The 12519-nt window shown below is 39.6% G+C and overlaps 1 protein-coding gene across 1 annotated transcript in view; it reads left to right on the top strand.

Moving 5' to 3' along the window:
• The first annotated feature begins 173 nt into the window (after positions 1-173).
• Positions 174-12519, top strand: part of zcchc24 (zinc finger, CCHC domain containing 24) — a 30124-nt gene continuing 17778 nt past the window's right edge. Inside the window, exons 1-2 of the mRNA XM_026354058.1 lie at positions 174-696; positions 3759-3959. Coding sequence (XP_026209843.1) covers positions 454-696; positions 3759-3959 — 444 coding nt within the window. The 5' untranslated portion in view covers positions 174-453. The remainder of the gene's footprint in view (positions 697-3758; positions 3960-12519) is intronic.

Genomic DNA, 12519 nt, shown 5'->3' with positions numbered 1-12519 from the left:
AGTTCATCACATGGCGCATTTATATTTATTTAATTTAGTGTCTATTTTAATTAACCCTGTGGTGAAGCTGAGCTGGTGGGCTGAACCATTTGACTCATCTTGACTATCAGTGAATCTGATTGGTCCCGGGTCCTCGGTGACGCACACCTACCCTCATTACATATTCAACGAGCCTCACTCTGCCCCGCTGCAATAAAGGGAGGGAGCCGCACCATGGGGAGAAGGGGAAAAGTTGAAATACTGAAATGTTAGCGCTATGACTTTTGAGTAACATTAAATAGGGACGAGGCTCCCGGCGTCAGGAGGACAGGGCCCTTTACGGCAAGAAAAAAGGAGCTCTTGCCATCCGCCGGGGTACGGGAACGAAACGCAAGACGGCAAAAAAAAAAAAAGAGTTGAGAGCAGTCCAAGAATCAGCGGTGGAAAATCCAGTTTAGCCATTTGATTTGAAAGATGAGCTTATTGTCTGCCATAGACACGAGTGCCTCCGTGTACCAGCCTGCGCAACTTCTCAACTGGGTCTATCTCTCCTTACAAGACCCCCACCAGACCAGCGCCTTTGACGCGTTCAGACCCGAACCCAACTCTTCCCACCCGGATCTCGGCTTCAGCAAGACTCAGCAAGCAGGGGCGGACTTGAGCTCTTCCCTCAACTCCAACTATCTCAACAACTTCTTTCAGCTGCAGCGGAATGAGGTGAACGATAACATGCAGCATACACGTCCGTGCTCATATTTACAGATTGTGAGATGATGGGACTGAATTGTTGACTGTGCAGATTTAGTGTATACAACATGGACCTACTGCTCTGGCAGGGATTACTTTAGGTAATAGTTTTATTGGGACATTAATCTTTTGAATATTGTTGGAAAACATTTTATTATATCACAAACGTTTAACAAGCCACTTGGTAGCCTATATAACATAAGGGAGATGTAAATATCACAGCCTAATGATATTTTTACAGGAATATCATAATTTCACAGGAGGAAGTTAACACACGTTCAGTATGTGTTAACACAGTGTCAATATAACAACTACCACAACTATACTCTGCAAATAACTGCAGGAATATTGTATGCTTGTCTAGAATAACTTAAAATTTGGGTAAAGCTTCAATTATCGAGTTAGGGTCTTATTAGAAAATTGTTAAAAATCCAAATTCTGAGAATAGACAATTAATCAGTTAATCAATTAATTGTCCTAGTGACATAAAATATTTTAGATCTGTTTTTAGTTATGGCTCAAATTAAAGATGAAACTGCTGAGCCAAAAAATACGTTTAAATCATACATTCCTTTGATCAGGCAGGTAAAAGGGCACAGCTGGAAATAGATTCCTTGACACCCTGTGTCTGGAGAGAGCAGTTCCAACTGCAGACTCTTGCTGAAGTCTGCTCTCAGACGTCTTCAAATAGACCAGGTTGTGCAAACAAAATCAATCCTTGTTTACATATTGTCTATTTTTATAACTCTGTGTAATTTTAGGAACAAACACGCTGATATACATATACAGGGCGCAAACCTGATACTGCAGAGCACGGTGTGCAAAATGGATCCCACCACACCCCCCTCAACCTCACCCACTTTTACATACATACAGCACACAGGGGAAAATAAGCACATGCTGTGGGCAAAATGGTAGTGTAAAGAATATACAGCAAAATTCTCAGTGTGTTGATTACACCTCTTTTCAGTTTCTTAGATCTATGTTGCCATGATCTAGGAAACACTAGTTGTGGATGGATGGTATAGTCACCATCTAGATCCAGTGTCCATTATTATTGTGGTAACCATAGAGGCCCTTTGAAGTCACCTAACTTGAAACAGTCCTCTGAAAACTGAGTGTGCACATTACGTCCAAGTGTGTATTGCCGACTAAAGGAAATATTCTGGAAACAGTTTAGTGGGGGGTGCATTTTGCAACTTACTTAACAGGCTAAGCCAAGTAAAATAAACGGCTGCAGGGATTGGATGATGAGACGACTAATGCTAAATGTGACTGCTTGCAGTGACGGCTCACACAACAGGCTACTTAAAGTGAAACAGTGATAAATAATGAACTTGTTGTAATGCGGGAACTCGTACCACAATCTCATCTGCCGACAGCTTTGTTTAAATGTTTGTTTCCACCTCGTTTCCACCAAACAGCACAGCCACGGTTTAAACATATCAGTGTGATCGCTCCCTGCAGTGTGGCACCTCACCCTGTGAAAACAGTCACAGGCCTGCTGCCGTTATCCCCCCCACTTGGACACACATGGCTGGTAATGATACCAGTTTAATGATACCGTAGTCATGTCCATCGCACACATACACATTCACCGTGAATGCAAAACTCCTGCTGAGTCACTCACTCGCTGAAGCTCAAACACAGACACACAAAATAAACAAACAGTCTCACCCCACCATTAGCAGATGTGTGTGAAATCTGTTTCCTCTAGGGTTGACAGTAGAAGGTTTGAAGCCAGACTGAAAGAAATGCGAGGAGCATGAACTGAAGCAAAGTTTCCTGTTTTATATTTGTTAAAATAATGAAACAGTCTGTACTAAGACTTAAGCTCGGCAAACACGCAAACATGTACATTTCATGAAGCAATACACAGGGCTCAAACACACGGCAGATGGAAAAGTTGAGAAAGTGCAGAGCTGTAGTGCTTGATTTACGATGACTACATGTAATAAATGAACATGAGTCTTAAAGCTGGAGCTGGTTAGCAAGACAATCTCACAGCCTGCAGATAAAGATTTGGCTTTCAGCACAGGCCGGATTGCCAAGTCTAAGGTTTCTTTGCTGTGCAACATTAAACATCAACAGTAACATCAATTCCCAGACACAGACCTGTGTCCTTAAAAGAGGCTGTCAGTAAAGAGGGAGAGTTTATCTGTGGATTTCACCATGCCTATGCTTTTACTGATGTTTTTACTGAAGATCGGTATCTTGAACTTTTGTTATTAGTGCAGTTAAATGACAAGGCAGATGAGTACTGAGATTGTTTAGCAGCTCGGGTAATTACCTATAATCCTAGCATTTCCCCAAGATGTATATTCCCGTTTGTCTTTTTAAGATGGTATTCAGAAAAGGAACAGAGGAAGACATGAATGAGAAAGGGAAATAAGGAACCCCAGGCAATGGTTTGCCTGTTATTAATATTCAGAGGGCATCTTCTATGAATTCACTGGGCCCTGTGGCATGCAACACCACGCTGTATGGCTCCGAGCAGGCTACATACACTGACCATGGCCATTTTACCCCCCAACAGTGCATGATGACATTGCTGATGCTCCACAGGCTGGCAAAGGAACACGCCTCCCATCTTGTTTACAATCAGTCATCCTCTGTAAAGTCCTGTCTTTCTCTGTGGACATGCTCAGTACTTTTCCAGCTCATGAGCACAGCTGGGCCTCTCGCCAGATGTTCTGACTTTAATGAGAGAAATGATCTTGGAGGGTTTTTTTCTACATTTTTTGAGCAACAGAAAATAGGACAGTGAGCACGTAAGGGAAATTGGTGATTAATCTCAGCATTTAAGGCCTTCCAACCAGAAAATGCAATATTTTATGTGATAGCATCTTATGTCGTCTGTCCAGCATGTCATGTATCAGCAAGTCACATTTTATGAATCTGGGAAATATGTGTAAACTGTCTGAACGCTCCCCTGAGACTGTTTTATTTCATATATAACATTTACAGGCAAATAATTTTACGAAACCACATATTGAAATTGGACCTTGTCTGATGTTAATTTTATTTTACAGGCCTTAAACAACAACCTGTATAAGAATGTGTCGCCCTATGGCTCCCTGAACAACATTGTCGATGGACTCAACTCCCTGACGGATCATTTCTCAGACCTTTCCCTTTCTTCAGAGCCAAGGAAACCCAACAAAAGACCTCCACCCAACTACTTGTGTCACCTGTGCTTCAATAAGGGCCATTACATCAAAGATTGCCCTCAGGTGAGACTTGTAACACACATATATTACATGAACTACTGTAGTCTTCAGATGACACGAATACTTCATCACATCGTTAAATTCACTATTGGTAGCTATACAGTGCCTTCTAGTTGTTAATCTACTAATGTTATGTTTTAAATTTAATGACTTGAGCCACCTTTGGTGGTTCATACAATAAATTTAGGGCCAGCGATGGCACTAAAAGCTGTGTTTGCTCCAGTCGATGCCTCTCTTCCCCTCGCTCTCTCTTTGGCTCTGGTCTGACCTACTTGTTAAACAGACTGGCCTCTGTCTTCTGCAGTCATGTGTATGAGTGTGTGTGTGTGTGTGAGTGTGTGTGCTTGTATGCATCTTAACTGCCACGGCGTTACACTACATGAAACCATCCATTATAACCATAATAAATAACACTTAGTGGGCTAATTCAAGAGTCAACTGTGAAACTGTCTTAGCATTGAATCATCTTCATAGCTGTGTTAGCAAATTAGCATCTTAGCAGTTTTTCAAGATTAAAGAAACATAAACTACTACTGCATCATAACAACTATACAGTTGCAGTTAAAGGTTCACATTTCATATACATTGTGGGTTACGTATTGCCTTGTGAAGGTAAACTGCATGGCAAAGGACTACAACCTGAAGGTGATGTGATTTCATAGGGGGATGCAATCGCACTTTCCCTGAAAACTGCAGATTTTTTTTTTTTTTTTTACACAGAGTTGTTTTTTGTTTGACTCCAGTTGTCCATGTCTCGTCGTTGCCTCTCCCCATATCTCTCCCCCTAAAGTATTTCATTATTATGTCTTCTCTCCCTTTCCATGGGTGAGGTGCAATAGCCTAACTCTAGCCCTAAGTTTTTTTTTTTTTTTTTTGCATGGGATAGTAATGAGGAGCAGATGTGAGATTAAAATGCTTTGACCTGCTTTATGACATATGATGACTGGTCTCGGGAGGTCTTTTAAAGACCTGTGTACTGATGAAATATCTCTTGGACAGCTCCAAACCTCGATGTGTGGGAATTAGATCATCTATTGACAACTCCATTGGGAATTTTGGGTTGTAGTATATCATGAAACATGTAACTTTTGCTTTCCTTTTTTTTCTTAATATAATGCTGTAGTTTTGATGCGACCATTGATCAAATGACACTGATACCCAACATCGAAATAGTAGTACATTAAGTAATACCTAATCATAGTACAGTATGTTTATTTTCTTTTCCATATGATGGATGGTAACCAAATATTGTATATATTTAAATTGATCATCTTCACTTTACTATTTTAAAATAAAAAGACTAAAATGTTGTTTTATACAAAACCAATTTCACAGTAGAAGCTGTGAAATCAATCTTGCTGTAGATGTAATCATAAGGTGCGGATCTCAAAATCACACTCAGGCGTCTTCTGGTATATACTTCAGCTGTTCGTAAAACTGCCAACAGTAACTCAAAAAGCAGCAAAGTCTCCAAACGGCTTCCACACCTACACAGTTCAACACCATCCCAGTTATTTAAGCCTCTCCTGGGTTTTTTTCTCCATAAATGTACCTTCCATTTGTGCTACATCACTTACATTATTGCCCAGTCACCTGCCGTAGTTGCAGAGCCAAGGATTCAGCCTTCAGCCTTACTGAACCAGCTTAAGGCCCAAATAACAGATGGGACACACATCTAGTAAAAGTCAAGAACATGAGTTCTTAATTCAATGTACCTGTTAGCCAAGATTGCTTCACTGCATGCTGCTGAATTAGTTATCCCGGTCCAGCATCTGATCACATGAACAGTGTTACTGTAATTCATCTCAACATGTTTTAGTGTCTCATTTTTCTTTATCATTAAGGCAAGGGTAACATTTATATATTGAATTTATCTTTACATTAATTTTTTTTCATTTGCATTTATTAAACGATTTAAAGGTCTGTTTGCCTGTGCATTCAAAGCTGCATATATATATATATATATATATATTCTTTTTCTTATATACACACAAACTGTATTACACATGTCTCTTCATGCGGAGGCAGTACTTTTCAGTCAGTCCTAAACTGCCTCTTGCTTCTGTAAATACTTATTAGAGCACCAAATGTGTGCTAATCGACAGCAGAAAGTAATCAAACAAATGCAGTATTTACACTTTTGAGGTACAGTTAGTAAAAACTACACACACACTTTTAGGAAACCACTCATACTAAAAAGAAAATTGTGATCTGATTGTAAAGATTTAGTGTGAACCAACGGTGTTAGGCCACAGACAGAGCAAGCACATCAGAAAGTATTGAAAGACAGACTAATGCGCTTGTAGTCTTTGTCTCTTTGTTTACAAAAAGCAAACTATGGTGTAGAACCATCCTAATCCCTGAAATAGTAGTGCAGGCTGTTGTATAGTTGCATTCTCTGTCCTCGTTGAGCCTCCATTCATCATTCAATAATGCTTTACACTAAGATGTTGTCATTAGAGAATTAAGTGTTTGATACTTTTCAGTGTTTATTGTGTTATTACTGTTCACTTAATTTTTTATGACCAAAATTTTGTGTCCTACGCATTAAGGCCACATTACCTCTATTTTTCTTGCATAGGAAGGAGCTTGAGTCAAGGAATTAGATTTTAGTTGATCTATCACCTAGCTGATGGTTACTGTATTTTTTCCATTGCTCGGTTCTGTGGGAAATAGAGTTAGGCAATTAAATACTTGAGGTTACCAAAGTGTTTATGCATTAGTTGAAATTTAAGACCTTTTGTTATAATATGTTAATGTTGGAAACACACGGAGGAGGCTTGCGGTTATGCAGAGAGAATTATTTTTCAGGGAACTCTTGGTAGTTGAGTGAAAGCCGCAGGCCTGCCAGCAGCTGCCCAGTGCTCCTTGTCATGGGGACAGAGGTGTTATGTAAACTGGCTTTTATTCGGAAAATGAGGTCGCTCCCCCAGTTATGAGCAGAATGCCCCTCTCTGCCATGCTTTGGCCCCCATCCAAGATGTCTTCCACTTGCACTCATGATTTGGTTCTGTTCGGCGGTCTAATCCTCTGAACAGTTGCCTCCACTTCTGATTTGAGTGATCGAAATGATGCATTGAATGACATCTTCTTGCTATTTCTCTCTGCAGGAAGATTAACTCATGGAAAATGTCTCTGTTGGAATGCAGGTTTGCGGGCTGCCTATGTGGGGGTGGCTGCTGCTGCCCTGTGTGTTTTATGTGTGTATTTGAGCAACACTAAACTCCCAAGTTACCATGTCCCAGTTCCTGGACATAATGTATTCTCCTGGTCCAGCTTTCAAAATGATAGTTTCCTGGGCATGTTTTTTATTATTCAGAAAAATCTTGAAACTGGTAGAATATTTATTTTATAAATGCTTTAAAGCCAAAAATAACAATTTTTAACAATAATTAACTACAATTTCCTGCTGTAAAGAGTAGTCATATTTATGTAACACATTACTAGTAATGCCCAACATTGTTCATCATTAGGTTACCAGGACAACGTCATATCTACAACACATGTGTATACTCATACAGTTGACATCACCTTTTCCTTACCCAAGCCTGACTACTTTAAACTCACCATGCTACTTGTGAACTTCCAGGCAATAATTTAAAAGCTTTGTCTTTGTGCTAAGCTAAGCTAGCTAAGTATCAGTTTTCTTCTCCAACATTTGGGAGGAAAGTTAATTTACCATATTTCCTAAAATGTTGATCTGTTGCTTTAGGGCCTACTGTATGAAAAAACATACATGAAACCACTGTATATTTTCCTATTCTTAAATTGCATAGATAAACCAGTGATGACATATGGATTTCATTTTTTTTGGCTGACTGTTTTGTAAAATACATTTATATACATGAAGCCAATGACCCTACTGGAACATTCTGTATGTATCATTTGTTAAAAATATTAACCAGGAGGGCAGATAGAAAAGAAGAGCAGCCCCAAGAGCATCACAGCTACAGTGTTGATCAGAAACACATGGTGCTCATTGATCCACATACAGAGGTTTCTTTATCACACCAGGATAATGCGCCTTTTGTTCACATAGTCTGTGGAATGTGTGTTTATATAGCATCCATTTCAAAATGTATTCTTCTTTTGAACTCTCCTTCAGTTGTCTCTGTAGCGATATCTGACCTGGAAAATTGGAAGATAGCCGCGTTTATTGTTGAGTTGAAAATGGACCAAAATGTGCCCCGTGTAAGATATATGCTAAAATGTAACCACTCAGTTTTTAAGTGACTATACTGTGCTGAGTGAATGAGGATTCATTTCAAAAGCACATCTGTACCTGTGACCATATGCCAATTACTGTGATGGACCTCACACCTCATGTGGTGGTGATTTCAGCAGCAGTCTGGCCTTTGTGACAAATGGTCACCATAATCTCCCATAATAGTGTCAACACGGAGGCCTAGGGTGAGCTGTGAAGTGTGGGCCTCTTCACGCTAGAGGCAAATCGTGCTTTGAGCAAAGACTTGCCAAAATGTGTGCTTTTCCTTTGTTTGTGGTGATAAACATATTGACTTGAGTACCAAAAAACACCAGTGTTTGTTGTTCTGACCAAACATATTTGATTTTCCAGTATTTGACAGAGCAGTGATCCTGTTTCGAATTTGTTGGCAGTGGTGCGGGAAATAATTGTGCAACCACTTTTTTTTTTGTTTGTTGTTGCACTAGGGGATGGGGCAGAGCAAGGGGGCTTAATGTGTGAAATACACACTGCAAGTTTATAATTTACCAGTGTTGTGTCACTGCACAGTGCTGTTTGTGTGCTCCACTTTTAGAAAACAAGTATTTTAGCCCTGTGTGGGCCCTCCCTATTTCCTGCTGTGTATAACTGTAATATTAAAATCTTAATAAAAACAGGTTTAGGTCTGTAGATGAGTTAAATCTTTTCAACATGCACTCTGTTCTAATATGTTTAGGATTGTATTTTTCTTCCAGAATTTAATTTACAATTTAACTGGTATGTTTATAATAATGATATAATGTAATTCTTCACTTCTAAAACAGTAAAAGAGTTCTGCCATGATTTTATATGGTTGACAGTTTAGATGCAGTGCTTGTAGAACTAAAACCTTCTATTCACTTTACCCAATGCATGTTTCACATGTAATCACATGTTCCTCTGCCTCCACCAGCTGCTCTTCCTCATGCATCCCGCACTTTGTTAACTCTATCAATAAACAGTGTTTCAACACCTCAGTCACACTTAAACGTTTGTCATGAGAGAATGCTTCACCATGATTTACCAGCATGGTCTTTGTGCCCTGGGGCCATTTCTGACATGGTTGCAGTTATTTACTGTGGTACGCAGGCAGTAGATGTATCACCGTGATGGCATGGAGCGTTATTGAGTTTGTGTCAGAAACAGAGACTGCGTAGTTCGGAGCGGAGAGACAGTGAGCCAGTGAAAGGAGAGTCAGGGCACTTCCTCTGAAAGGAAATCAAAGTTAAAAGACTGATAAAAGTGTGGCTTCCTTCCAGCTGGTTTGTGCTCTGTACAGAAATTCCATTCTTCCTCTTAGTTTTTGCTGAGGCAACAATTGGACCACTTCCTGTTTTGGTAACTACAACACTTAACAACCCCATCTCTGAGAGACAGTGCCACAGGCAGGTAAATTCACAGCTGCTCTTGTATAATAATAATCACAGCACCAAACTCATCATCAGGAGAGGGTTGTATAAAGGCACAATGTGTGATCTGACTTAATGTCTGCTTAGCATAAGCGCAAAGATACATTTTAGCTTTTGTGAAGAAAAACATGACTAGTCTCATCTCAAATGGAGTTTGCTCTTCCTATATCTGGCATATCGTTCTCTCTATATATATTGTGTTGTAGATGATTATGTACTATGAGCTTAATTAGCTTGAAATTAAATAATAGGTCTCTTTTTTTCGTGCTATGCCACTGAGTCAGCACAACGCAGGCTGGACTTAATAAAAGACAATAAACAATGATGCGTTTGGGGGCTGTGTTTGTTTGTCAAATTACTTTATGTAAGCTCGTCTTTGCAGCATGAGAGAAATTAGGTCACTATTCACTTTAAATTAGATTTTTTCTCATGCTCTACCTCGTTTATTTTCCTTATGGTAGGCTTCACATAGTACTACAGCACAAACCCTTTTAAAAATACCTTTCTATATCCTGAATACAGTTCCATAGTAGAAAAATGATCAGGATCACCACAAATCATTACTTGTACAGTATCAATGTAATGTTTGGCTTGTACTTTTAACAACTACAGCATTGTGGGGGTTAGCAGCCATACATAAGGCCTCAGGAACTAGAACAGGATGGTTTGCTTTTCACTCAGCACGGAGTGAGGGATCAAGGGGTCAAAGGTCAGATTTTCATTACAGCATGATGTCCTGTTAGCACACCAGGGCCAGAGGGCTTTCTTAGCTAATACTAAATGCTAGTGTGCTGTCTCATACATTATAATGTCACCTGACAAAATCCACATATTTTAATTATGGCTTATGCCAGTTGATTTTTGGACATTGCCTCGCATAACATCATAAATAATTTTCAATGCCACTGATTATTAATCAGTTAGTAAGTTGATCAACAGAAAGTGTATTTTCCTCCTGGTATTTAATAAAACTTACAGGCTATAGGATCACTTGTTTGATTTTAAGCCACTTTATTAAGCCACTTATACATCTACAGACTGTGTAGACTGTAAAGTGAGGTGTTTTCACTCTTTCCGACATCGTGAAGGTCCCTATTAGCTCATCTCTCTTCACATGACCCCAGTTATAAGAACGGTAGAGGATAAAAATGACTTGAGTCCAACACTCCAAACCACCAGACTTAAATATCTACATGACACCATCAGCTAAACTTCATGCTTATCTCTGCTCGTTGATCGGTATGTGGTTGAACTAATTGCTCCTTGTAGCAGCACAGATTCTTCACACGTGAGCAACACAGATTCTTCTGTGATATGACACAGCCTGATAGAGAGGATGGACAAGCGCACAGACAGAGACACTGTGAGGCTGCAAACGCTGGTACACTGGATTTGATGTCAAGAGATCATGGGCTGACACTGCTAGCTTTGTGTTGCGCTTGAATGGGCACCTTAGGGAGAGACTGTGGTTCTGAATGGGCACCATTGGGAAAAGCCTAGTGCTGGGAATGGATGATGGTAATTAAGGCAGTCATTGTATGTCTGTAGGATTTGCTAGACAGAGAGGTCATGAAGGCAGGCCTGTATTGTTTCCCCAGCAGGGCCCTCACTGCATCAGAGTAGTGCAAGGATGTACGTATGTTTGGGCAGAAAAGAACTATAAGAGCAAACCACATAGGCCGTCCTATACAGTCTGTGTATATGTCAACATATAGACTATAGGGCCTCTTCTGTGGTTTTTATTTTGTAACAGTTTATTTTTCTTTCATTCTTTATGTATAATTATCATGAAGTCCTATGCTGGCAGCCGACCCAGAGGGCCTCAGCTCTCTCAGAAATCAGGGCTGTGCAAGCTACAGATTGAAGCACAATAATAGTCAACATGTAAACTCACAGGGGTAGATGCAAATCAGACTCTGAACGGGTTAGTTGGTGATGTGCTTTAAGTTTTATTTGCGTCAGTTAAAATCAAATAAAAAATAACTGGAATATTATGTGCAGAGTCAGGAAAAAAGCTCATTAAGTGCTTATTCATGGCCTCTATTAAAATCACTACTCACAATATCAGAAATGTATAGATAGCCATTAAAAAAAACAACTATATTAAAAAAACAATTTAGTATGCCTTATTGAACACCTCTTATCAACACCTCTTAATGATGTTGGGGAAGGTGAAGATTAGGTGACTAATCTTAAATGGATTTGTGAATTCATTTGAAAATTAGACATGAAAAGATATGAAGTGTTTTCTTTTTATGAAAAAAAAAAACCCAACAAAAAAAATAAGGTAACATTATGTATGTATGTAGCATGTCATATTTATAGACTTAATTATAATGTTTGTGAAGAAAATGAAATACTTTCCTAATTGTCCTATTAGATCGGCTTACTATTCTCTGTCCCAGTGTACAGTCGATCTGACTTTCTCCTGCATTCATTAAGTGGTTTTATAACATTTTCTGTCTCTCCTCTCTATCTGCATGCTCTGCTCTGTAGTTGGGAAGTTTCTGGCAGGGATGAGGGCTGGGGGGAGGTGCACCATGGGAATGTTTTTACAGGGTGACCCCTGATCTTCCTTCCAGTCGCAGCAGTGGCTCTGAAGGCCCTGCATCTGTCTCTGCTCTAACACTCACTCAGTCAGGTTACCAAAGAGCGAGACAGAAACCGACAGTGGGTAGGGGCTGCTCTGTAAACAGATAAGGCTTATCAGGGATGCTGGAGACATAGTGTATAAGACAGCTTGTCTCTTTCATAGTGTCTTACCAGATAGACAGTCATTGTTAACTTTGAGAAATAGCTGTGCACATTACTTGTCAACATATTTTATTTTTGAGGAGTTAAACAAAGAAACAGCTTTTATAGTAAGGGCACTGAGAAACCATATAGGGAGATAAGTCTAATATAGCATTGACACCAAGCAACACTGAGATTA

This window comes from Anabas testudineus, chromosome 15 (genome assembly GCF_900324465.2).
Source record: "Anabas testudineus chromosome 15, fAnaTes1.2, whole genome shotgun sequence".
Lineage (NCBI taxonomy): Eukaryota > Metazoa > Chordata > Actinopteri > Anabantiformes > Anabantidae > Anabas > Anabas testudineus.
Note: the sequence above shows the minus strand (reverse complement) of the source record. Positions and strands in the feature narration are given on the sequence as shown.